The sequence below is a fragment of the Mastomys coucha genome, unplaced genomic scaffold, assembly GCF_008632895.1.
Source record: "Mastomys coucha isolate ucsf_1 unplaced genomic scaffold, UCSF_Mcou_1 pScaffold13, whole genome shotgun sequence".
In the NCBI taxonomy this organism is placed as follows: domain Eukaryota; kingdom Metazoa; phylum Chordata; class Mammalia; order Rodentia; family Muridae; genus Mastomys; species Mastomys coucha.
In genome coordinates, this window is record NW_022196895.1 from 29,042,519 (window position 1) to 29,070,511 (window position 27,993).

General features: G+C 40.3%; 1 protein-coding gene across 8 annotated transcripts in view; it reads left to right on the plus strand.

Annotated features, from left to right (window-relative positions):
* Camk4 (calcium/calmodulin dependent protein kinase IV) overlaps positions 1 to 27,993 on the plus strand; it is a 245,925-nt gene that overhangs the window by 183,906 nt on the left and 34,026 nt on the right. For all 8 annotated transcript variants that reach the window (XM_031365261.1, XM_031365258.1, XM_031365260.1 and 5 more), the window contains 2 exons: positions 18,195 to 18,285; positions 20,479 to 20,553. In XM_031365261.1, the coding sequence (XP_031221121.1) occupies positions 18,195 to 18,285; positions 20,479 to 20,553 (166 nt within the window). The remainder of the gene's footprint in view (positions 1 to 18,194; positions 18,286 to 20,478; positions 20,554 to 27,993) is intronic.

Below are 27,993 nucleotides of genomic sequence, written 5' to 3' on the forward strand. Positions count from 1 at the left end.
TCAGTGAGTGCATACCGTGTTTGTTCTTTTGTGATTGGGTTACCTCACTCAGGATGATATTCTCCAGCGTGATCTTACTTTAAGTATGATCTTATTTTGAAGGGAGCCCTCCTTGTGTGCTTGGCAAGAACCAACTTTGTATGACCAACTGCCGTCATTTTCCACTCACTCACACATCTCCTCCCTTTGTATTCAGGCTGTCTCGAGCAGGCACATGCAGAAACCCCTTCTTCTCTAACACTAACCCAGAACTCTGGCTGTACCCATTGTGCTTGTGTCACCTTGGTGGCACTGCCATTCAGCAGCTGTCTCCTAAAATCCCAGTCTTCGTCCTGGACTTGTGACTTCCTGGTCATCCCACCGCATCTTGCCAGTCTGACTGTTGCCAGGCAACCACATGAACTTGACCATTCGTTCTCATCATGACTAATCCCTGATTCAGGTTGCCATTTACCTCTAATACCACTGCCGAACCTAACTGGCTAACACACTTCCATTACCTAACATCCTCTCTCCTCACCTGGAGTTACGACGCCAGGAATAAACCAGTTTAATCATTCCTATGATTAGGCCACACTGGCATCTGAGAACTCTCTGGGTGTGGTGGAGGAAGCCTGCAGTCCTAACACCTCGCAGGCAGAAGCAAGAGCGTAATGAACTTGAGTGAGTGTGCGCTACACAGTGAGCTCGAGGCCAGCCTGGGCGACACAATGACTCAGGGGAAAAAAAAAAGACAGGAAATAAAATCAAATGTTCCTAGAGTATCCCAGAGTATCTTCCATATTGAGGGTTCTCCCCACACCCCACTCTTAGGGCACTTGACCGCCACTCTCCTTTTCTGTGTTTGCTCCCATTGGCCTTATTTCTGGTCCTAGGAAGAACTAAACTAATTTCCATCTCAAACTTGTTTTCTCTGTTCTGTCACATTCGATCACGGTTTATGTTCTGCCTCCTGGTTCCCACTAAAAGGTTCTGTCTCTAGGGTGACCTTCCATTGTGCTAAAACTGTGCCTTCCACATCCTTTCCAAGCTACCTTGGTTCAATACCATGTGTTACTGTCTTCATGAACCTACAGGTACCTGAAATTGTACATTGGTTCAATACCATGTGTTACTGTCTTCATGAACCTACAGGTACCTGAAATTGTATATTACTTTGTCTGTGCTTAATATCTATCACCTAGTTCCACAAAAGTGGGGGCCTGGTTTCCACTGATCTTCTCTGAGTATATAATGAGATACCTGGCCTATTCGTTTCATAGGAAACAAAGCAATATCCCATTGTCTCCATGAATGAAATCCCTCTCTGTTCCCTAGTGTCACTTCATTCATCTTCTGTGAGGTGTGGACCCCACACTTTTCTGTTTCTTCTTTCAAATTGCCTTCACCTGTTTTCATGGCTACTGTCCTTTGGGTTTATCCCAGTAAGTGTTCTTCAATTTAGTAATGCCAACAAGTAGCTGGAATAAGAAACCCTGGTGTCCCTCAATGAATGAGAATGGATGCTCTTAGCATCAGAATTTCCCACATACTGGAATTACCCCAGTTAAGGGGCCAATGGGTCTAGCCAGGGGATGTTCCAGATAAGCCTCACTTGGAGTAGTTAAACAGAAGCCCAAGACCTCTCTTCTAGGCTGAAAAGTTAAGCTGATTGCTTGTTAATCCTGTGTTTCAAAAGTATTCTTTTACCCATTCACAGAATTCCAGTTTAGATTCTAGACTACTACATTCAAGCTAAACATCCTTGAAACAAACTATCCAAAGATCTCTGAAACTAAGGGCTAACCTAAAGAAAATTAATACCCTTTCCCCAAATGTTTCACAGGTAGAAGGCAAAGCAAATTTAGACTTGAGAGAAATGATTGGCATCTTCGAAATAGCTTATTGTCAACTACAGAGCTATAGATAGCTACGAAAATGGCACATTTGAGACTCTAGGTAATCTGAAGCCATGCCTTATGTCAGAGAACTGGCTCGAAAGAGAGAAGGGATGTGGCCCTTGTGAACAGAAGGGAGCAGAGCACGGTGACATTTTGGAAACAGGCTCAGCAGCTGCATGACAGCTCCAGGTAAGGAGCTGCAGTGGTGGCAGTGGTGAGGACCACAGGGCAAAGAGGCACCCTCTATCATCTCACATTCCTGCAGACCACGCAGGCTGGCTTCTGTGAACACAGAAACAGAAGACAGCCTGCGAAGCTTGGGGGAAATATGTTATAGGTATAATTATTCCTCTTACATAACATAGGTCACAGCCTCCATCTTCTTTCTCTGTCTATGTTACTGTTTCTACGACTATACCATTGCCTCTTCTGCTTTCTCCCCCTTCGATAGCAGTTATAAGAGTCTGTAAGTAAATTTGAAATTTACTTTAGCTTTGAATGTTGAAGGCAGATCTTTAAGTCTTCCAGAGTGTTAGTTCTCCTTGAAATAAATCACCATAGTTACTGGTGAAATGGACTGGGCTGCTCTGAACATTCTGGAGCAGTCTTCTTGTCCTAGCCAACCTTAAATGACAAGGACAACAAGGGAGTGTTCTTTCACCCCATGCCCCTCACTACTGCCGCCATGGCCAGTCCCTTTTGCCTGTAGCCACCATTTGCCTGCTGAGCCTCTGTTTCCAAAATGTCACCATGCCCTGCTTACCTCCACAAGTGCCACATCCCTACTCTTCTTTCTAGCCACAGCTCTCTGGGGTACATCTCAATTTTAAAGGCAAGATTTTAAAGGCCTGGAGACACTTGTACGTGTGGAATAGAGCACTAGATTGTTAAAACTCTGAGAAAATGGTTGAGAAACGTTTGTATCTGTCATCAGAGAGCTTTTTGGTAAGAATTGTGGGATAATGGTGACCAAGAATTGTATATATAAAAAAAAGGCATTAAAATCTTCACAATGGTGCAAAACATAGAGTATTTAAGCATCAAAACAATAGGTATTTGGAGATGAAAAGAAGGCTCAGCGGGTAAAGTGCTTGCTGCACATGTGTGAGGGCCTGAGTTGGGGTCCTCAGCTGGGGCAGGGGGTTTCTGGACCGTCACTGAATTGAAGTTCCAGAGAGGGACCTTATGCTAGTTAGGGTCCATTTTAAACCTCACACAGCTGGGAAGAAGGGACTTCATTTGAGGCATTGTCTCGATTGGATAAGACCTTCAACCATGTCTGGGAGTCATTTTCTTAATCATTAATTGATGTAGTTAGGCCTCGCACACTATGGGCACGTGAATCTGGACTATGTAAGAAATGTAACTGAGCAAGCCAGAGAAAGCAAACGAAAAAGCAGCGTTCTTCTGTGGCCTCCACTTCAATCCGTGCCTCCAGGGTCCTGTCTTGGCTTTCCTCAAGCAGTGAGCTGCTGCCTGGAAGGGTATGACGAAATAAAGTCTTCCCTCCCCTAGTTGCTTCTGGCACTCTGCCTCAAACACTGAGATGGGGAGCAATAGAGAAACACACCTGACATCGACCTCAGACCTCCACATGCCCATACCATGTATAGGTGTGCCAGAATACACACATGTTCACACCACACCAGCACCACAAACGTATGCGTACACACACACACACACACACACACACACACACACACACACACAATGAACATTGTAAAGATTAAATACAAGTTCCTGGGGTAAAAAAGTCTCTTCTTAGGAAGGAATAGACTTAGTTTATTTATTTATTTTTATTTTTTATCGAGACAGGGTTTCTCTGTATGGCCCCGGCTGTCCTGGAACTCACTCTGTAGACCAGGTTGGCCTAGAACTCAGAAATCTGCCTGCCTCTGCCTCCTAAGTGCTGGGATTAAAGGCATGCGCCACTACTGCCCTGCTATAGACTTAGTTTATTTAGAGTGTAAACTGATGAAGAGTAGATGACAAGATACTGAAAAACTGAAAAGGCAAACTTAATCTCCAGATGAAGGTATTGTGGAGACAATAATATCAGGAAACAGATGCCCTTATCACTGGGCAAACAAGAGATAGTTGCAGTGATTAAAACCTAGAGGATCCAATGAACTGTGTCCCTAGAAGCTGACTATTCGGCTGGTGCTAGTGCCTGGGAGCCCAGAGAAATTGCCCATGAGGCTGAAAATCAGATCTCTGAAAATGACTGAGCAGCCAGCATGTGCTGGGGAAACTGAGATGAGCTCAGAGAACTGGGAAAATGACGAAAGAGAGCAACAGGTGCCACCAGAGTGACATGGCATTGCAAGGTGATCAAGAGCTTGATTTTAGGGAGATGTGGTTTGTTGAGGGAAATATTAAAAAACTAGAACCGGCACATTCCTGCCCTTGTGCTGACAACCGTCTGCCCTGGCAGGCTGGCTGGCCATGCACTGGTGAGCAGTGGCCAACCTGTTTTTATCTCGGGGACACTCTGTGGCCTGGATCTACCAAAACATCTCCACCCAGCTCGTTAAGTTCCCACTGGCGGTCTTTACCAGGCCAACCCCATGTTTCAAATCCACCACGGTCTTTACAGTGCACACCCTGCAAACTCATGGTTTGCCACCTTACCTTTCTCTCTTGAACCCAGACGAGCTGCGGCGTGGAGGAAAACACAACACAAACTTAGTTCAGGAACGATGACAACTCAATCTCTGGGCGCAACAACTAATACCTAATCTTGTAAGCCTGATTTTTCCGGTGGCGAATCCTTGCAGATCCGCCATGATACCGGGAAACTCTAGCAGCTACATCTTACCCATATGCTGTCCCTGTTCCAAAAGGACCTAACTCTCTCCTGCTTCCTCTCTTCCCCCGCCCCCCCATCCCACCCCCCACCCCACCCCACCCCCGTTCAAGAGGGAGCAGCAGGAAATGGAAAACAGTGGCTTCAGTGTCAGATTCCAGCATCATAAAGATGTATTTAAAGTTGAGAGATCATAGTATGATTAATTTTACAGGAAATTATTGAAAAGTTCTCAAAATTCATGCTGTTATTCATAGTTTTCTCATGTTCATTGTCTTCAGAGTATAAGGAATGATTCTACAAGTTAATGAAATAAAAACAAAAGAATCAATACTAAAGTAAAGCACTATTTGTTTTCAGTTCTCCGTACTGTGCTGAGTAACAGTTATACATTTTGTAAGGGTTATATAATTTACCTTACAATATTTGATGAGTAGAATTCATCTCTCAACCTGATGTTGTATTCACTGTTGAGAGAGGAACATAGGCATCTTTAGGAAGATGGAAATTAGGAGAACTTCTTTCCCTACCTTCCCTTTTAGCATGAGTCAGGGCATCTGACCTGATCCTGCCCAATGGGTTTTGGCAGAGGTTGGGGTGGGGGGAGCCTGCTTGTTAAGTTTTGGGGAAATTTCCCATTCATACAAGGAGCTATTTATAATTTATGATGATAAGAAGCTATTTATGTTTCCCTGCCTTAGTTGAGTCTGTAGATGATATTGGAAATTTCTTTTGCTGTCCCTGTAATTATAAATAGAAATATAATTTTATAGAAGGCAGAGAGTAAAAAACCCCCAGTGGATCTTCCTCCTCTCAGTATCTCACAGAGGACAGTAGTTCCTAGTGTTTCTGCCACTTTGAGTTGTATGTCTTGTTACTTAAACATTCTGAACTCCTTGAATAAACTTCTGAGTGGATCTTGATAATGATTGTATGGTATAATTTTCCATCCATCAGTTATAGCACAAAGGGCATACTCCAGATAAAAAGATTCTGGTTCCACTAATTTCCCAAAATTGAGTTCCACTGAATATCAAATGCACACCCACACACTGCTAAATCAGGGTGAAGTGAGGCTGGGAGGGATAATGAGGTTGAAGGCGATTGAGAATCAGCTTGCTTCTGACACTTGTCATTGTTTCTGTGAATACCATGCCTACTTGGGTCTACTTAGTGTCAATGAAACAATTCTGAGAGATTAATTAGGCAATGTGAGGATAGAACAGGGAATGCAGATTGTTTGATAGAAATCAGTCTGTTCCTGTAGGAGATAATTCATTCTCTCTCTCTCTCTCTCTCTCTCTCTCTCTCTCTCTCTCTCTCTCTCTGCTCAGACTTAATGATGGATTTTAATTAATGCAAAATGTATAATACTAAATATCATTCTGCCTATAAATAAGAATTATTGAGAATGGAGAAATCCCAACTAGCAAAATACAAAAGGAAACATTTCTGTTAATATTCAAATATTTTGATTTATAAATGTATAATAAAATACATTAGTGGCTCAGGCAGAGCCTAGAGCACGTTATCTGATTATTTTAACAGATTTGCAGGCAGGGAGATAATCTACATCCCTTTTGAATCTGAGTATTAGAAAACTGTGGTGTAAAAGCAACCTCTGGTGTATGGTATGTCCTCCTCTCTGAACATTTCCACTCATCGTTGTCAGGATAATAAGAATGATGTCAAAAGCTTTTCAAGTTCAAGTGGTCTTCTCTCCTTAGAATCCCAGGAGGATCAGGATGAATTCATGAACATGTATTTAGTAATTTCCCAAACAATGTAATAGAATATTACATTGATATCACATTCTATATAACTTCTGTTGTTTGGGGTTGTGTAAATTTTGGACGCTGCTGCCCTACTTTCTTATTACTGTGATAAAACACCAACAAAAACCAGCTAGAGGAGGAAAGGGTTCATTTCAGCTTACAGGATATATCAATCCATCACTGAGGAAAGCCAGGGCAGGATCTCCAGACAGGAATTGGTCCATATCCTATGGCGAAACACTGTTCACTGGCTCAATGCCAGGCTCGTATTCCCATACTTCTTTTATATATCTCAGACCCACTGCTTAAGGTCAGTACTACTAATAGTAGGGTGAACACTACGACATTAATTAATAATCAAGAAAAGGGCCCCTTAGATATCCCAATAGGCCATAGGATGAAGGCAATTTCCTCAGTGGAGACTCCCTCTTCCATATGTGTTGTCAACCAAGATAAATCTCTACAATTCCACCACTTAGCAACATAATACTAAAATATCAAACACAGTCCAACACATGTTGTGCAGTCCTTACAACTTTCAACATTATTTTATTTTTTGCCTTTTATTGAAAAGAGATTCTTTTCTCACGTGATATATCCCAGTTATGGCTTCCTTTCCGTCTGTGGTTCCCAGTTCCCAGTTCCTCCCACCTACCCTCCAATCTGGATTCACTCCCTTTCTGTCTCTCATTAGAAAAGAACAGGCTTCTAAGAGATAGCAATGCAATATAAGAAACTAAAACGTAATAAGAAAATATGAAAATGATCACATAGAAGTTGGGCAAGAGAAACCAACATAAAAAGAAGAGCCCAAGAGAAGACACAAGAATCCAAGACCTACTCATCTACACACTCAGGAATTCCATAAAAACCCAAACTGGAAGCCATAATATATACGCCCAGGACCAGGTACAGACCCACAAAGGCCTGTGCATGCTGCTTCAGTCTCTAAGAGTTTATATGAGTATGTTCATGTTGATGTAGAGGGTCTTGTTTTCTTGGTGTCTACCATCCTGTCTGGGTCTTACACACTTTCTGCTTCCTCTTCTGCAGGATTCCCTGAGCTCTGAGAGGAGGGGCCTGATGGACTAATCCTATTTAGGACTGTGTGTTCCAAAACTCTCACTCTGCATAAGGCCTGGCTGTGGTTCTCTGTGTCGGAACATATAATATCTGCTGCAGGATGAAGCTTCTCTGATGATAGCTGAACAAGACACTGATCTGAGTATAGCAGAGCCATGTCATCACTACCTTAATAAAAATAGTAATTAGTTTTACCCTAGGTCCCTGGGTTATCTAGTCTCTGGTTCTTGGTCACCCTGTCAGCGTCAGGAATGGGCTCCATCTCATAGAGTGGACCTTAAGTCACATCAGTTACTGGTTGCTACCACAAGCCTTATGCCATCATTACTGCAGCATATCTTGCAGGCAGGGCACCATTGTAGCCCGAAGATTTTGTGGCCGCTTGGTGTTTGTACTTCTCATTTGGTAGCCAGCAGAGTTCCTTCCTGTTCCAATGATCCTAGTAGGGGTTGAAGGCTCTATGAAGGCGGCAGCTTGAGTTCTTCAGGTTCATGTTGAATAGCTGCCTTCGCCAATAGAGCCTTGCTGTCAGTGTGTGGAGAGCAACCTATAATCTTAGCAACAGCCTGGGTTTGGGAATACCCATGGGATGCCACCATCCAATAGGTCAGTTAAACGTAAACCAGTTCCAGTACTGGGATGGTAGTTTGCCACTGAGCTTCATTTGGTGACAAGAGATGGCAAGTTGGGAACCTGTGTCCTCCATCATGTGGCAATTTCACTTAGATCACCTTCATATATGTGTATATTTATAAAGCTTCTACTGCATCCTATGTCTATATTCTCCTTCAAATGGCCCTTAATTTTAATTCTCTATACCCATATTTTTCCTCCCTCATTCCATTCTCCCTGTTCCTTCCCCACTTGATCTTCCTGTTCCAGCCCCCTCATTCATCCATAGCTATCCATTCTATTTCCCTTCCCTAACAAGATCTATCAGTATCCCCTAGTTTCTTACTCTGATCTACTCGGTGAGGTTCTAAGGATTATAGCTTAATTGTCATTTAGTGACAGCTAATATCCATATATAAGCAAACACATATCCTATTTGTCCTTCTGGGCCTGGGATATTTCACTCAGAATGACCTTTTCATTAACCTGAATAACTGAATTTCATAGTATTTCTTTTAACAGCTGAGTAATAGTCCATTGTGCAAACGTACTGCATTTCTTTATTCATTCTTCTGTTGAAGGATATTTAGGTTGCTTCCAGTTTCTGCCTACTATAAATAGAGAAGCACTTAACATGCTTAAGTAAGTGTCTTTGTTGCAAGATGAAGCATCATCCTTTGGGTATATGCCCAAGAGTGGTGTAACTGGATCTTGAGATAGATTGATTGATTCTCGCCTTGCCGAGACATTCCCATGCTGATTTCCGCAGTGGCTGTAGAAGTCTGCACCCATGCAGTGACAGATGAGTGGTCCCCTTACTCCACATCCTCACCAACAATGGATGAGTGGTCCCCTTACTCCACATCCTCACCAGTATGGGCTGTCTCTTGTAGCTCTTCTGACAGGTTTAAGATTTTGATTTGTATTTTCCTGATAATTAAGGATGTTGAACATTTTAAATGTTTCTTAGCCATATATTGAACCATCCATGCATCTCTAGATGAATCCTACTTGATAATCATGGGTGATCTTTCTGATGTGTTCTTAGATTTAGTTTGCAAGTATTTTACTAACCATTTTGCACTTATGTTCATAAGGGAAATTAGTCTGTATTCTCTCTCTCTCTCTTTCTCTCTCTCTCTCTCTCTCTCTCTCTCTCTCTGTGTGTGTGTGTGTGTGTGTGTGTCTGTCTCTGTCTCTCTGTCTCTCTGTCTCTCTCTCTCTGTCTCTCTGTCTCTCTCTGTTGGGTCTTTACATGCTTTGAGTATCAGGGTACTATTACCTTGTAAAATGAATTTTTGCAATGTTCCTTCTGTTTCTGTGTTGTGGAATGTTTTGAGTAGTATTAACTCTTCTTTGAAAGTCTGCCCTAAAACCATCTAGTCCTGGGCTTTTTTTGGTTCGGAGACATTTAATGACTGCTTCTATTTCACTAGAGATTATATACCTGTTTATTGCTTATCTAATCTTTATTGAACTTTGGTATTTGGTAGCCTTTGCCCCCTCTATACCATAGCTTTTGTGCATTGAACATGAGGAAATACTTCGCAGAGGATTTTGTTTCAATAATGTTAATCTCTTATCAATCACAGGTTATTTTTTAGCCTTAGCCACCTGGCATCCATTGTCCCAGCAAAGCAAAGATTTCATTTCCATTTTTTCCTTTTTGTAAATACATAGCATTGTTCTTTGAGAGAGTTTAAGGTTTGGTTTTAAACCTGGCTGCATGACTCTCAGCAGACTTACATCTCTCTCATCATGTGCAAGTGCCTTCAGCTAGTAATATTTCACTAAATCCGAAAGAAAAAAATAGTTTTAATTTTGATTAAAATTTTTGTTTCTGAGAACAATGAACATGAGTCTCATTTAACATGAAACAAGGGCTGTTTTCTGTTGCTGTGTATACAGTCTTCTCACACAAAACCAGAAATGTGATCCTAACTCAGGCAGGTGTCGATACTGATGGACACCTACGTGCACATACCTTTCAGCTGATTACTGGGTTTTATCATAAATTGTTACTCATTTTTCCAGCTCTTCAAGCTCATAAAATTTAATGCAGCTGGCACTGACTGGGCCCTCAGGCTGCTCTTCCCTGGTGCAGGTGGCTCCAGAGTCAGAGGCTGAGTGAACTCACTCCCACTCAGCAATTTCCTGTGCTTTCAGACTTCAAGAGTGTACCGGCTCTGCCTTCTCCAACACTGCCTAACTACAACAGAGACAAAGTGTACAGCGTTGTCAGAATTCAGGAGACTCTTCATTCACTTACTCAGCTTCGTTTACATACCAGGAATGATGGAGAAATTAATGTGGATTATTTATGTCAAGCGCAGCCAGTGCACTATAATCATTTGTTATTGAAGAATACATCAACTAACTCAGCAACTGTGCATGTAATAATTCCCACATACATTTCACATGATGAACAATGTATTGAGATAGATACATCCCTACTGTATTATCCCTTTAGGGACTCTTACTGTAACATCTTCATTGAGCTCAAAAGGATTACATTCGAGAGGTTGTCTTTTCATCTCTGAAATTATTCATTTATTTTACATTCATACATGAAGTGTATATGGAACTCTGACGAATGATTTTCTACATGATATTCTACTTTTTCTTTTAAAAGATCTATTTAGCCTTTCTTCTTTCTGATTTTCTGTTGATCTCAGTAGATGACACAAGGTTTTAGTAGGCTGCTTTTGAGATTGCCTGAAGCAGTGTTATTAAATGATACTGCAACCTGTGTGTGCCCATAGGAGAATTAAAATTACATGGTGTAAATATTCATGTGTTAATTTTTGTTTAATAAAAGTCTTTAACTTTACTAAAAGACTTTAAGAATGGATAATAACAATATAGTTATCTTTTACAAATGAGTTTTCTAGCAATTTCATTGTGAAAATAGTTTTAATTACTTAACCTTGTAAAGAATACAAATTTGTCATTTAATATGTCCAGCTCCTGATGTATAAAATAGGTTTAAGACAAATATTTATTTATAACATTCCAGTTTCCAGACTCCTATTCAACAAAAATCCCAAGACTGTTTAATTTGTCTTCATTTGTAATTTTAGGATGATAATCCTGATCTTTTTTGCTCTTGATCAAGTTCTTACCATCATCCAGGCAGTGCACTGCCATTGTATAGCTACTGAGTTTTGTGTCTAATTAACAGAAAGGGAAGAGACCATTTATTGATAATGCATTGTAGATATACTTCTTATAATACCTAATATCTAATACACAAAGCCAAACAAAGGGGACCCATAGGTGTAATAACTGTATAGACCACAGTTCTAGTAAAGAAAAAAGCCAAATCCAGCCTGAAAATAACAACAGTAAGAACAAGAAACCCATCCCTCCTGCACAGCAGAGCAGAGGGGACTGGAGAGTGTGCGTTTCCCTAATGGGGACGTTCTGAGGGACTCCTCAAGAACTGCCAGATCCTCCTTGAGATGAATTATTTTACATCATATTTCCTTCTCAGTGGATGCATATCCGTTGTCTGCTTTCTTCTCTGTCCGGTACTCTGTAGTTCCATCTAAAAGTATATTGTTCTATTATAGGATTTGCTTTAACCCTTAATATCAAACCTTAGAAGGCAATTTATTGAGTATTGAGAATCAATATTAATAGCCCTGTGAAAAGCTTGAGAGTAACACGTGATGTATCCATCAATATAACCTTCTCTACCCTTCCTTTTCCTTTCTTAGTTCTCACTGGATGCAAATAAGACCGACACAATTTAAAGCCAAACTTGATGCAAGCTTTATTAAATACTGGCCAGGGCAATGAGCACTGTCCAGGTCCATTCCTCAGATTTACAGAGAACAGACATGAATGAGTTAGTCAAAGGCTTATAAGTGCAAACCCTACAAGGCTACCTGTCTTCCACCTTTGTCCATTTGGGGCTAGCATATATCCTGATGTACTTCCTCCTGGGACCTCCCACCTACATGTGACCATGTGAACCCTGTGCCATTGAAGCAACCAAGCTTGTATACAGAAGCTTGATCTTACATCAAAAACAGCCTATAGCACTCCACGAAGTTATTCGTCTCTGGGCAAGAGAAACTTACAGGTTTGAGGCATCTTTGTATAATAGGTCTCTTAAACTCAGTATTTTACACTGAGACCATAATGTCAGCCATCAGAGTTCCTGATTAACGTTAGGTTCTCCAGGGCTATTTAGATCTCTGTCAATCCCAAGAATGGTATAATAAAACATTACATTGTTGTGATTTTTATACACTAAATAGTGGGGAAAAAACTTACAAGGATCAATAAGCTTGGTAAATCTCTTAGAACATGGCCTATGACATAGCGCAAGATTAAAGTTATTAAAGGACACAGTCATGGGGCTTCCTCACTTCATTTGTATTAGCCCGTTTTAGAAGCAATTGGTTTTGGGATTTCATCTCCAAATAATCTCCCAATATCTAAACCGACTCTGTAATTCTTAGAGTAATCCTTCAAAGAAGGTTTTTAAAGTACTAGCCATAAGGCACTTTGGTTATCTGAAATTACTCTAAGCTAAATCTTGGTTTGATGAAAGTTAATGCCCTAGTTAATAGAGACATTTAATGTTTTTAAATTTCATATGGGTCAAGGATTCTTGGAACCTAAAAGGAACTTCAAATTCATTGTGTTAGAGCCTTCAGAGTTTTGACTGAATTGCCTTATATTAAGTGTAAGGCCACAGACCTCGACAGATCTTTGGATCACTAGTCTCTACAGGAAACTAGCGGCTTTGGTCCATCACAGAATACGAACCATTTATGAACAACCATAGGAGTCAAAGTTTATTTTGTAAATCTCAGAAGCATCGCACTAAAGCAGTGTAATTTTCAGCTGAGATATAAAAACATATGAATTATTCATATTAATAATATACCAGTTAGTGTTTTTATCTGCGCACATCATAAAAATCAGGTAAGATGTTTATTTTGTAAACATTTACTTATGGCTAAATCTCCTTTTCTCTGTCTTCTTGAACATATGGTGTATTATTATTATTATTATCTATACTCACAGAACCATAGAACACTGTTTTCATTGCTGTGTGAAAAATTAGATTGCTACTAGAATCTGGAAGCCAGGAATCTTCACTCTTATCTCCTCACATCAGTCCCTTTCAAAGGTTGTTTTAGTGATATGTTTATGTAATTGCTGCATGTTTAATCTTATTCAGGATGCTTTGAAGTGTTCATTTTGTTTCATTTGATAATTAGTATAATTATATAAGCAGTTTATATGAAGTAGAACATAAAAATGGGTAAATATTTTCTACTTGGGATAAAATCCAACCTATGGTCATTCTTAAAGTACTGATGCAGCTGTTTAATTGGTTTGAGATTGGTCAAGGTGATTTTCTCAAAGCCAAGAATCATTATTGTCCTTCCTTTTTTGTTTATTTGTTTGGTTTGTTGTTGTTGTTGTTTTTGTTTGTTTGTTTTTTGTTTTTTGTTTTTTTTGTTTTGTTTTGTTTTGTTTTGTTTTTGAGACAGAGTTTCTCTGTGTAGTCCTGGCTGTCCTGGAACTCACCCTGTAGACCAGGCTGGCCTCAAACTCGGAAATCCGCCTGGCTCTGCCTCCCAAGTGCTGGGATTAAAGGCGTGCACCACCACCGCCTGGCTTTTTTTTTTTTCTTTTTTTTTTTTATCGTCCTTTCTTAAGCTGATGTTTGCCTTCCATATCACTACGGCTTTGGACTCATTTCCTGTCTGGCTCTAGTCTCAAAGCTACCAGAGGCCCACAAATACAAGGGATTCTTACTGGGTAACGATCAAGTTAAAGTGGCTTCTCACTTTGCTGTTAGAAACCTTAGAAATTTATGAACGAATGTTGTGAAATTGTTCATCAATATTAAATGAGGTGTTGGGCTTAGTTAATGTTGCACTTATTAGGGTCCATGAATCGCTAAAGGAAGACCCCAGACTTAAATAGTATGCAAAAGCAAAGAGCGTTTTATTTCGCAGAATTTCAACACACGGAGGTCTACCAATTACCAGGACAGAGATGCTCAGTGAGCTCACTTTCAAAGCCTGTTAGGAGAATTTCAAGGAAGAGTAAGTGACTTTTATCCTGATTGGTTGACTCTATTTCCAGGGGTATGGGTGTCTTTGGGATTGGTCAAGGTTCTGGGGGATTTCGGGGACTTTCCAGAACTGTTGTTGATTAACTATTTTTGGCTCAGGCTTGGCTCAGGCTTGGCTCAGGCCAGGCAGCAGCAGAGCAGCTCTTGGCAGGTCCTGGTTGGCTGTTCATGAGGGGTAGTTTTCCTTGGAATTGACTTATTTTGGACTTTTCCAGTTCTAGGTAACAGAAACTCAGGTCTAGTCTCCTAAATTGCCAGTTTGCAGCCTGACACGGAATCAACCTGGTTCTGGCCAACTCAGTCCTCTCAAACTAAACTTCTGACCACCCCAATTGTTGTCTTTTTAAAATAACAGCAACTGCATCTATTGGTATATCAGTGATAATGTTTTTAAAAACAATCTCAACTATGTAAGATAATTCCAGTTGTAGGGCAGTATTACTAACTACTGCTGACAGCACCTGAGAAAGATGAAATGAAGAAGAATCTATCCTTTTCTGTGAAACGAACAAAAATTCAGACAACAGATATATGAAGGATGGTTCTTGGATATTAGATACCAATCAGACCAAGACAGCAACTCCTGTGTAGGGTGGACAAACAACACTAGGAGTGACTGAAACATCTGAAGGCTGCAACAGTGGAGAAGCCCGGAGCATCCCAGCAGCCTTTCTCCCACGAAAAAACAAAAGCAAGTGTCTTGGTGCCTACAGAGTCTGGCATACAGACACAGAGAAGCCAGTTAGGTCTCTGTAAGGCTGCGATTGCTTCCCACCTTCAGTATTTCAGCTGAGTACTGATCAGCCTGAGACCTTGAGGAAACTGTTTAAGGCCAGAGGATGAGCCACAGGATAGAAGCATGCACGTAGCTCATATTTGGAATGGAAGACTGTGTGTTCCCAGTACACAGATATAACAAAGCTTAAGAACAGACTTCAGATCTCAGAAGGTTCAAGCTGTATCCAGAACAGAGTTTTCAAATATCATAAGATATTTACATCTGTGCCTGTACCCAATAAGATAAACTTTATAATTGATGATGATGATGATGGTGATAAATTCACAGGGCGTGTAAGGAAGCAGGAAGTAAAATCAATCAACAGACTCTGGGCACAGATGCAGAAACATTTTGTGGGAACATTAAAATGGTTATCACAACTATATTCTACATATTTGAGAAGGTAGAGGAAAAGCTGAGAATATTTAATAGGTTTATAGATTATATACTAAGAAATACTGTGGACAGTTTTGAAGTCATATATGTATGTGTGTGTGTATATACATATATGTGTGTATATGTGTATACACACACACACACACACACACACACACACACATATATATATATATATATATATATATATATATATAGAGAGAGAGAGAGAGAGAGAGAGAGAGAGAGAGAGAGAGAGATCTCAAGGATAAATGTGATGTGAGTGGTAGGTGTCCAAAGCAGATATGGCACAAAAATGGAATGCTCACATTGACATTCTTACTTAAATTCATGTATATTAGTTCTAAATCTTCTGAAGAACAGAAAAGAAGAAATGCATGTGGTTTGATTTTCATTCCCAATAGAAAAGCTGTAGCCAGAACACTGTTTTCTCTCTCTAATGACTAGTTCTTCTGTGTCCTGTTAGATTTTTAAAGAGATTCAAACTTCCTCCTACCAACTCCTGAGACATTATCAATTAACCACACACAGCCCATCGAACACAGCAGAGATGTAATTAAACCAAATTGCCATGTAGTAGCTCTCATTACACAATGACACAGTTTTTGTTAGGACCATGGAGAGAGTTTAATTACACGTCTAGACACCCCATGAAGGCAGAGTAGCCGTATTATCTTTGAATCTTTAGAGGAGAACTTGAGCTTTTGATGGCTACATTTTTAAGAGATACATGATAAGGTATATTTAGGGGATCTATCTGTTCCTTTTAAAATTCCACACTCCACTTTAATGCATACTTAGACTAAGAATTGTTTGTGCATCTGTGAATTAAAAGGTTTCTGAAGGGAAATGTCTAAATTTGTTCTTCTTTTCATATTTGATTTACCTTTCATTTGCAACCAAACACTTATTTTTCCTTTAGTGCATCCCAATGTCAATTCCTTCTTTTTCTCCCCACTCCTTCCCTCCCTCCTTGTCCCTCCCTCCCTTCGTCTCCCTGTCTCTGTCTCTATCTCTGTGTGTGGTAGTTTAGGTGTTGGTGGGTGGGTGGGCTCGTCCATGCGCACACACACTTGTGTCATGGAATGTATTTGGAGGTCTAAGGACAATCTCAGCAGCATCATTGACTTTGTTTGAGAGATCTCTTGTTCATTTGCCTACTCCAGACTAGCTGACCCGGCTTCCCAGAATTCTCCTGTCTCTACCTCCCATCTTGCCAGAGGAGCAATGGCTCAGATGCAATACCGTGCCAAGCTTTATGTGACTTCGGAGAACCCTAAGTCAGTTCCTCACACTAGTGTAGCACACTCTTTACCTACTGTGCCACTCTCCCGCCTCACTCTTACTTTGCAGTGTATAAAGCATGTGCTATTGCATAAGATGCTCTCATCTTCAATACCATTCCTTCTCCATCTTTGAGTGGAAGCCGCCTGTCCCTTGAGACTGGAGTGCTTTCACCTTTCATCTTAGCCCTGCCTGGAGAGCCTCATGGATGCCCAGGTTGGACAGCAAACATCCCCTTGATGTCCATTTTGGATACACACACACACACACACACACACACAATAAATATATATAATTTAAATTTGCTTATTGCTTATTCCTTTGTAACTGCAGATCACTTTTGTGCCTTGTCCATACTATCTATTACTTTTTTTATATAGCATCTAATTACCCAAACGTTTCTGTAGCCTCTAGCCTGAAATCTCGTCTTCTCTGAAACCTGGCATCATACAGTGAAAATGAGAACATGAATCGACACTCCTCCTCTTTAAACATTCTCAGCATCCCGAGGGAAGATGCCTCACACCAGGCACTTGCTCTAATCCTATATGCAATTTTACATACTATCCATTTGTAGACTACATGTATGCTACTTCATTTTCTTTATAGGCTTGTATTCTCTCAGCCTCAGATTCGTGTATTTAAAACCAGGCCTACCTGCTGGCCATTATCTTTTTGTGTGATAGTTATCTAAAGTGATAAAGTTCTATTGAATGATTACTGTCAAAGGAAATACATGTTCCATTCAAATTTTAACTAAGTGAGTGGTTTTAGTTTTTGAGTTGAATTTAGGAGGAACTAGTGTAGATAAAATCCAGTGCCTAGAACTGACGTATAGATAAGCATTTACTAACATGTTATGACATGTGTGTTTGAACATATCTGAAAGAGAACGCCTACACTCTGGTAAACCAGGAGACTCATGCCACAACCAGGGTAGGAGTTAGAGTCTGAGTGTTCGTTAGTGCCTCGTCTCTTTTTGGCCATTCTAACCTCACACTCCAGATTTCCCTAGCCAGCGGCATCCATAACTCACCTCTCAGCCAGCATCCTGTTTCCAAGGAGAATAAATGACAGCTTCTTTGTGCTTTGCCGGAGAATAGCTTGAACGGAACAAATCAGGGGAATGACATGAAGAAATGGGACAATTTGGGAAAAAATTTGGAATTAAAAGTAGGCAGAACTTAGGTATGAATTTAACAGAGGCCGAGGAGAGATGAGAGAGACAGTCTCTGAATTCACTGGGAGCCTCTTGCAGACTGGGAAAGCATTCTACACTAACAGCACCCCAGCTCTCATAAACTATCCCCTGATCTGTGTGCTTTGAGCATCGCTTTCTTTGTGATATGAAACTAAAAAAAATCCTAATGTGTGTTGTTGAGCTATAAGACTCTAGCAGAACCTAAAACATCAGATGTAGACATCAGAACCATCAATAAAATTACACAACTGTTACTTTGTTGTCTCCCTTGTGTAGTACCTGCATGAAAATGGGATCGTCCATCGTGATCTCAAACCAGAGAATCTCCTTTATGCGACTCCAGCCCCTGATGCACCACTCAAAATTGGTAAGAAAGTTTTCTAATGTTTCATGGCCCATTTCTCCTGAGCAGCAGATACTTGCTGGACGGAGCTTTTGATTTTGTTCTATCCAGGATTGCCTCTGTCCAGTTCCCTCAAACACTTGGCCTCTGTGAGTAACAGTGCATTGTTTGTTTGGTTGATGCCCTAGGGCTGTTAGCCTGATGCTGTATGCTAGAACCCCCTGTACCATTGTGGGAAATCCCAATGCATTCTAGACTTGGTGCTTAATACTGAGGAGGACCTTGAGAGATAGATAACCTTGTGTTTTAAAAATAAGTTTATAGTGAAAATATGACTTGTGATTTGGTCTTAACTTTGAATTGCCCAATTATTTGGAGCTCAATCTGATATAATGGAGAACTTTAATACAAACTATTTGCTACAAATTCGTGACTGTAGACTCCAAATCCCTTGTTTCTATTAACACAAAATACTCAAAGACCATATTTCCAGATTATTTTCCACAGGATCCTGTGGCCTAGTAAGGTGAAAAACTCCCTTTTATGTGTATTTCTGAGGACATAATTTTACAAAAGGTTTGTTGTTGCCCAAGTAAGTTAGAAAAATCCAAATCAAATAATAGTTTTAATTCTACATTGCTTAAAATTCCTATGTAGAGACCAACATATCAAAATGTGTACAAGACTTTCTCAAATTTCATTGACTCTAGAAACCCACCCATATAAGCATTCAGAAAAACTATAAAGGTGAACTTTGGCCAATTCTTATCTACTCATTGAAAGCAGCCCTTTAGGAGAAAAATACATTGCATTTTATATCCCATATACTTGATGAAACAAATCTTCTTCGTTACCAAAGACAATCGTAAGATGTGACTTCCCTTCTGCAGAATCTATACAAAAGCCATCGAGGGGGGTTACTCTCCTCTCAGCTCTCCTTCAGCGGTAAGCTGGTATGCTCACTGGATTTACAAGTGTTAACACCTCTGAAAATTAAGTTGTCCTACTAAGAAAGAGTTCAGGCTGCAAGTATGTGTCCTGAGAGCAAGAATGTAAGAAAGCATTCTGAAAAGCCTGCTGGGCAGTCACCTTGTTCTGGTAATCACTCCTGAAAGGCAGTGCACCACAGGGGGGGCGGTCTCCGTTTCCTTTGACATCACTCTCAAAGATGTGATCCTTAAAGAAATCTCTTTGGATGGACGGATAGATACTAATTTGTGCAGGAAAGCCTTTCTTTCTGAAAGGCTGCCTGTTGTGTCCGGTGGTGTGGTCAGGGGCCTTGTAGAAAGGCGGGTGTATCTTTGAAGTCTAAAATGGCATCCATTCTGCAGCCGCCTCTCTTGAAAAATGGTCTCGAGCAGCTTTCTGAGAGTTTTGAAGAGAGGTCATCCAGCCATAGGTCAGCACCATAGCAACCGGGATAATATTTTACTTAGGTAATATGCAGAGGAATGAATAAAAATAATTTGGGCTATCCTCAAAATGTTTTACTTATTACACAAGCATAGATTATATCTGTCAACCATTAGGAGCCGATGTTATTTATTTTCAATCAAAATAAGCTTTTGATATTTCTGTTTATTTCCATGGCATCTGTGAAAATCTTTTTTATTTCACCTGTGAATTAAAGACTCTAACTTATATCACTAAGCCTATATTGTCTTTTGGAATTACCGTCACGGGAATTTTTACTTTTTTTTTTTTTTTTTTGGTTTTTCGAGACAGGGTTTCTCTGTGTAGCTCTGGCTGTCCTGGAACTCACTTTGTAGACCAGGCTGGCCTCGAACTCAGAAATCCACCTGCCTCTGCCTCCCAAGTGCTGGGATTAAAGGCGTGCGCCACCACCGCCCGGCTGGGAATTTTTACTATTAACATCGCAGTTACAGTTACTAAGAAAATTAGTAAGAAAGAAAATTAAAAACATCTTAATGTTTTTGAGATTTAGAGAAAACCCAAGTATTTTAAATTATTTGTAAATGTATTTGTGGGTAATGATTTTTCTTTCCAAGTTAAAGAAAGGCTTCAATTACTCCTTTTTTTTTTTTTTTTTTTTTTTTTTTTTTTTAGCTTCTTCTGAAGCGACTTGTTTCCACCCACATCTACCCTAGCATTGGGTCAGAAGTCAACAGCTTACATTGGTTTTGTTTTTGAAAAGCAAGAGTACTTATAAAGCTGAGAAACGTCTTGGTGCACTGACTTCTTCTCTTGTACTTCTAGCTGATTTTGGACTTTCAAAAATCGTGGAACATCAAGTGCTCATGAAGACAGTGTGTGGAACCCCAGGGTACTGCGGTATGCTCTGATGCTGACATTTTACCTTTATTGAAATCTATTTATACCTAATGACCTGATTTTATTTCAACTCCCAATGTCTCTATTTATATGTTTTAATGTGGCCATCAAATGGCTTGGGCTTGGTCGTGGAGTGACTGGGGCATTTATAAATGACACTTGGATCACCTTTTGTCTTTCCTGGGAGCTCGGTGACATGGAATGTAGGACACCTGTGACAGAATACCTGGTGGGCCACAGCTACTCTGGGATACAGGCCGGAATGGAAAGGCAGGCTGTAGGGAACAGGCAGGGGAACACACAGCAAGGTGTGTGGTTACAATTAAAACCACTGGCTCTTCCCAACTTTCTTTGCTTTTCTTTAGGAGGATGTGTGAGGAGAGAGGGTGATTCATTTACACGGCATACAGAATAGTGACAATAGGGCAGCCTCACCTGTTACTAGAGCTCACAGCCAAAACAGTCTGGCTATATCAAGAGAAAAATGACATAGAATATACAAAGTGGAAAAATAGATTTATTTTCGGTCTTCTTCAGAACTGGGGAAAGCACTGCTTCTCGTCTGTCTGTGTCTTCATTCCCCATGGTAGTTTTACAGTTTATAGAAGAGACATAGTAAAGCTAGAGAATACGCTTATATAGATTCAGCTGTGGATCCCAACAGTCAGGCTTATGACAGTGGCCAGGGCTCAAAGAGAGAAGCTGACCGCGACCTCAGCATAACACAATAACAATATTTCTTGTAGAAAACTGAAACTTTTCTGAAAAAGACTATGATAAGAAAAGGTCTGTCTGAAGACATATGGCATTCATTAATTAGGTTTTCCTGGGCTCTGCCTAGCTGGGTTTCCCAAGAAGAGTCTTCTAGCCACCCTTGAGGTAGTCAGTGCTAATCCCCTTCCTCTTGCCTCTACTCCCAGGATGAGCTGAAGGCGCCCTGCATAGCGCCTCAATTCACAGACAGAACAAAAGCTTTTGATCCATGCACCATCCAGTCCTTTTTATAACTAAATTAAGATAGCAATAACCTAGCCAGAAATAAAGCAACTTGTAAACATTAATCCAGTGTGCCTAAAGTTGGTGGTCAACAAAATATGCAACAGCTCAACTGTAACGTTTAAAGGAAATGAAATTTGAGTCACCTCACAGCATCAGTCTCTACCCAGCACTCTAGCCATTCACTCGTCTCTTCAGAGAACAGATGTTAATCCTCTATCTCCAAAATAATTTGCATTATGATTCATAACAGTAGTAAACTTACAGTTATGAAGTAGCAACAAAAATAATTGTAGGGTTGGGGGTCACCACCACATGAGGAACTCTCTTAAAGGGTCGCAGCATTAGGAAGGTTGAGAACCACCGTCTTAAGGGAGTGCTGTGCGCATATCACATAGATAGGTGCAAAAGCCATTGTTGGAAACACAGAGGGGGTGTCTGGAGTTACTGGACGTCTTCTTCGATAGCAACTGTATTCATGGACCGCCTTCTTCCTTAGAACTAGACAGAGAACATGATTGATTGATTTTCACTCTTTACAACAGAGAGGAACTAGGGAAAGTGCATTAAAGTATCCTTTGAAGCAAATGTATGCTGCAAATCCCCAGAATTTTAGTTTTTTTTTAACAGTCTCATTTTGCTAAGAACCCAAAAGTTCAAGTATCTCTCCCTTGTCCCATGGTTCATTGTAAGTGGCTCAGGAATAAGAACTCAGATATTTCAAAGCCAAAATGTCTTGTAAGTCCCCTTTAAAACTCAGCATAGATAAGTCAATATGACATTTCTGTTATTGTAAAATGACTTGGTTTGCATGTTTGTTTTTTATTTTGTTTTTCTTTTTGTTTTGAGAGAAGGTAGTGACATCTGTGCATCAGGCTGGTTTCCAGCTCACCGTGCAGTCCATGTTGGCCTCAGACATGTGGTGGACCTCCTGTCTCAGCTTCATAGTTATTCCAGGCGAGCCGCCACCACACACAGTGACACTGTCTAAAAATTCAGATGTACCGTTTCATCACTTTAGGAAGCAAAAGTCAAAATACACATGGTTAGACATAGGACCCACATATCCCTTCTCTGTTTCCATGTTCATAAACATATTTTATAATTTTGCTTTAAGTGCCTGGGTATCTCTTCTCTGTCTCCATGTTCATACACATTTATAATTTTGTTTTTAGTGAGGTAGTTCTTTTCTGGTAAATTAAAAAAAAAATTTCTTACAATTTTATTTTTCATAAATACAATAATAGCACAGAATTAGATACTTATCTTCCCTTTAAATGCTTACATTGTGCCAAATACTCTTATTCTAGATCATAAGGCTTCTAAAACTAAGCAGCATATTGGTTAATAGTAAGTTCAGAAAACTTAAAGTAACTATGACGTAGCATCCAGAGTCCCAGGACAGTTCCTGCTTGACAGTGGCCCCAAGACATAACAGGAAATGAAATCTCAGCAATATGGTTGTCCGAGTAAGGCTGGCATTGTGACAGCGCCCATTGTCCTGCCACGTGTGGACAGGGAAATTCCACATGGTCTCACCCCTAGACGAAGGGCTTCTGGTGTTCAGTGGCTGCTAAGCGAGGGAGAATCATTTTCCTCCAGGGATGATCTCCTGTGCATGGTCTAATGCCAAGTGGTCAGTTCTGGGCCCGTGTAAATACAAGCAGTGCTAAATGAACTCAATAGGTTTTATATTCATGTTATCAATAACACTTATGGATCTGTGAGGGGAAAGTGAGACACAGCAGGAGGTAGAAGAGGAAGAAGGATGTGGGGGGAAGGGGTAGATGCAGTATACATGTATAAAGTGTGCACAAAACCTTTCTAAAGGTAGCTATGTCTTAGATAAGATAGAGGGTGATCCTCTCATGTCCAGAGTCTAAATCTAAGCAATACTCAGGGCTTCTATAACCATGCGGGTGCTGCTGACCTCTGTGTCAGGGACTCGGTCCTTGTCTCACAGTTCACGTTGGCTCCTGGAAAATAGCCATCATTTCTGTGTTCTATACAACAAGAAGCAAAGAAGACCAGAACAAACAAACAAAAAAAGAAAAAATAGTACTCCTGTCTATAGGCAAGTAGACATGAAACCTACATATCACCTCTCCTTGCATAACATTAACCATATGTCGTCACAGCTTCTATACTCTCAGGGACTCCAGCAGTGTCCCCGATAGCTAGACATATTGCTGTCCGGAGTTAATTGAGGATCCTGTTGCTAAATGACATCATTCATTTTGGATGCTGTAACAAAATATTTTAGACAGGGTTACTTCCAAACAGCAGATACTTATTTCTCCCTGTTCTGAAAGCTTAGCCATCTGAGATCAGGAAATTAGCTGATTAGTTTCCTGGCCAGGGACCTGCTCTCTGTTGGAGAGTGACAGATGCTTTGTCTTCCCCAGGGCAACAGACTCCATGTTTCTCTTGAACCTCTTCTCTAGGTGCTAAGTCTATTCATGTAGGCTTCTCCATGACCCCACAGCAAAGACCCCACTTCCTAAATCTGTCACCTGGGGAGGAAGTAATGATATCATTATATGAATATTTGAGTCAGTACAGACATTTAGGCCTTAGTGTTTAGAATGAGTTTGGGGGCTGGAGAGATGACTCAGTGGTTAAGGGCACTGGCTGCTCTTCCAGAGGTCCTGAGTTTAATTCTCAGCATCCACATGGTGGCTCACAACCATCTATAATGTGATTTGATGACCTCTTCTGGTGTGCAGGTATATATGCAGGTACAGTACTCATGAACATAAAAATAAATACACCTTTATTTTTAGAAAAGAATGAGTTTAGATTAAGCAACTCATTCCCTCTGCCATAGGATAAGAGCATGAGACAGTTGCACTGGGCAGTTTGCTGGGGGCTGCTTGTGGGTTTATTTTCATGGGATTTGTTTCCCTTAGAACTATTTTCTGACCATGCCTCTTGAGTCCTTTCCTCCTACTTGTATCATATATTCTCTTCCTGCCTACAATAATTCGTATGTTCCTATTTGTCCTCCTGTATTTCCTTCATGCCTACACATGTCCAGGACTGTGGGGGGAAGGACTGAATTTAGTTGTACCAAATATGGTCCTCTGTTTATCATCACTAATTACTGGATAATTGACTGGACAATTAAGAGAAAAATGAGAAAAGATAACAAAGATTGCCCATAAGGAAAAAAAAAAGTAATGAACAATGTGATAGTTGGTGTTTACTATGAAACACTAAACATGGCCAGGAGATGAGTTGGTCAAAACAATTCCCCAAGAGTTGAACAACCCTAGAATAGTACAATCAAAAAACAGAGAAAATAATGTTCTCTTAGAATCCTTTCTATGACTGCACACAAGCTACTTCCTCTCAGGGACATAAGAAGAGCCAAGAGAATGGTTCGTTCTTTCGGCACACAGAACAGTCATTGTTAGAAGGGCTGACTCACTCACTGATAAAAGGAACACTGAGTATTAACTGTCTAATAGACTCTACGTTAACCTCTGAAGTCACAGGCATAAACACAGTATGTTGTGCTCTTCAGGGGTTTCCTGGGCTACAAAAGAAGTAAATCAAGGTTCTCTGTGGTAATTGCTAGATTAATCTGAGCCAAGGGCTCAGGGACTCAGAGGCAGAGCACTAAGTTTGGTTGGAGGTATATTTGAAAGAGAGACATTTCAGCTCTATAATGAAGCGAAAAGGAAGTTCCATAGAGAGGTGTCCATGTGCACTTTCAGTGGGCACAGGAAGAACAGGTTCCTAGAAGGATGGTAGTACCTGGCCAGTCCAGAGCTGTCTATGACTTTGACACTCTGGACATCTGGGACATGGAGTCCTTGGGACATAGATACAGATGGTTCTAGACAGGCAGGGTGCATATATTATAAATGACTATATATGTTCTCGCATGAACACCCCCCCACACACATGCTATATATACACATAAACAGATAATTAAAAATAAAAGTGCTTTAAAAGAATCTGTATTGCTAAGGAATGTAGAAGCATTAGGAATGGTGATTCAACCAAGGCTTTGAATCAGGATGATATTTTGAAACCAAGGCTGTGTTTTATAAATACCTTGGCGCATAACAAGCGAATTTGAAGGAAAAGACTTAGAAAGCAGCAAAGTCAGAAAGCTGTTGTCAATACTGTTTCCTGCCTTTTAATCACAAAACTATAAATAGCTTCTTGTTGGAGAAAATAGTTGACCAAGTCTTAAATCAGTTCAGATATCGTTGCGAAGATATTATTTAGTGTATTGTCCTCGACATAAACAGGCTCATTAGTAGATAGTGTCAACTTACAACAGTAACCTGATTTCCATCATTGTTGTTGTTGTTATTATTTTATTATTTTATTATTATTATTATTATTATTATTATTATTATTATTATTACAGACATGTTTATTGCCCTAGAGTATGTATAATGGGGAGGGGGAAGGAGGGAGCTGAAAGGCCAAGAGTGATTGATCCTTCCATTCTGCTACAACAACAGCTCACCAGGGAAGGAGTCATTTGCTGGAATGGGAAGAGATGGATGTAGCAAAGAAGGCCACTTACCTCAGGAGACTATTTTGGGAGCTCAGAGGGGGAAATGGTGCTTTGTAGATTCTGAAGTGCTGGAAAAAATACATGGAATTGCTATCATAAAGGCTGGGCAGGTTTGCAATATTTTTCAACAAGAGTAAGGTCAATGTATCTATATCCAAAAGGCAAGGTTCAAATTGTATATACATGTATATTTACTTATATAATTTCTTGACCTGAAGGAAGTGCACTGGAATATTGCTTTATAGTGGAGAAGGCGATATCCAACTTTATATGGCGGCACAGAGACTAAGAGAAAAAAAAAAACAGAGATCATTGTGACCAGGGCACAGGAAGCAGATAACCTAGACCAAAAGTGACCTGTGGGACTTCAAACCGAGAAAACAATTCAATTACAAAATTAATACTTACGGTCATCTGCTTTTTAAAGTGAGACCAATCAGAAACCATCTAAACCATACTTTTGGGATTTCCTTCAATTCAACCATTCTCCTTGACCACAGATAAAATCTGTCATCAATTTGGGCTGTGTTCTTCCATGAATAAGTAGATAGAAGGGAAATTGCCCACTTATAGAGTGAGTCAAGGATAAAGCCGAAGAGAAAGACCAGAGAGAACCCTTACTGTGCAGTAGAGAGCATGACTTTGCATGGAGGTAGCATTTTACGGCATAACAACCCAGTGCAGCTTCCAGACAGCACGGAGGAGGAGCTTGGGAAAGGAAGGTACTCGCAGGTTCTGGTGAGCATGAACATGACACATCATTATAAGATGTGCCATAAGATGACATAGGAAAGAACAGATGCTCAGGATCCTGACATTAGTAAAGTCAGGATCAGGCATTGGCCTTTGCCAGTATTTCCAAGGAAAAATCAAAGCACGGCTGTATGAAGAGTTTAGGATTGGCTCTTTTAGTGGGACATATGTGCCTCTCTGTCTCTGTCTCTGTCTCTCTCCCTCTCTGTCTCTCTTTGTGTGTGTGTGTGTGTGTGTGTGTGTGTGTGTGTGTGTGTGGTCTAGAAGCTATGGTGATTCCCAAATACCTACCATCTTTCTCTGAGATGACTAAGTGAGAGGGTTACTGTTTCCTGAGGCTTAAGGGCTAGATGGTAGAAACTCTGTATTTCTTAGTTTGAATAAGAAATCATGAATACCCCCAATGGGACCCATTAATGATGTCAAAATATAAAAATTGTATGAAAAGTCTAATATTGATAATCTAGAGACTTTATGTTAGCTGAGGGAGGTGCCTAGCAACCATGCAGTTGGTAGGAGAAGAGAAGGATGAGCTGTTCTGGTTGCGTGTTGTGAGGGTGGTTACATCCAAGGTCAGTTATTCTCTGGTGCATGGTACCGATTTTAATGGAAGGCTTTCCAAATTACATCCTTTGAGAGAGCAAGTGTTTATGTTACACCATCTGTCATATCTCAGGAAATAAAAATAGGAAAAGCTACCCACTTGGTCTTGTTCTTGGAACCTTTGCCCAACACCGTTCATAAGAGAGGATTTGTTTTGTAAGGGAATTACTGAAGAAAAATTATATATACATCCTGCTTAAGTAAATAGTCATTATTTTCTTAGAAATGTACATGTTCAGAACAAAATTCCAGGCTGGAAAATATTGATTTATGCTCCAGACAAAGGAAACCAGTGGCTAGCATTCTGAAGTTGCGTATAAAGTTTTTAGTTTTTCTCAATTTCTCTTCAGTGAAGAAAAAAGGCATAGGTCTCAATATATGTTTTATGAAGTCTTAGTGCTGGATAAACATGCTACAATGTAACTTATGTGATATTAACTGCCATGCCAATCACAGTAAAGGGGATTAAAGGTATGGAAGAGAACAATGTGGCAATGGGCTAAGTAAAAGGATCTGATACCAATCACCTAATTTATTCATATGCTTAATTA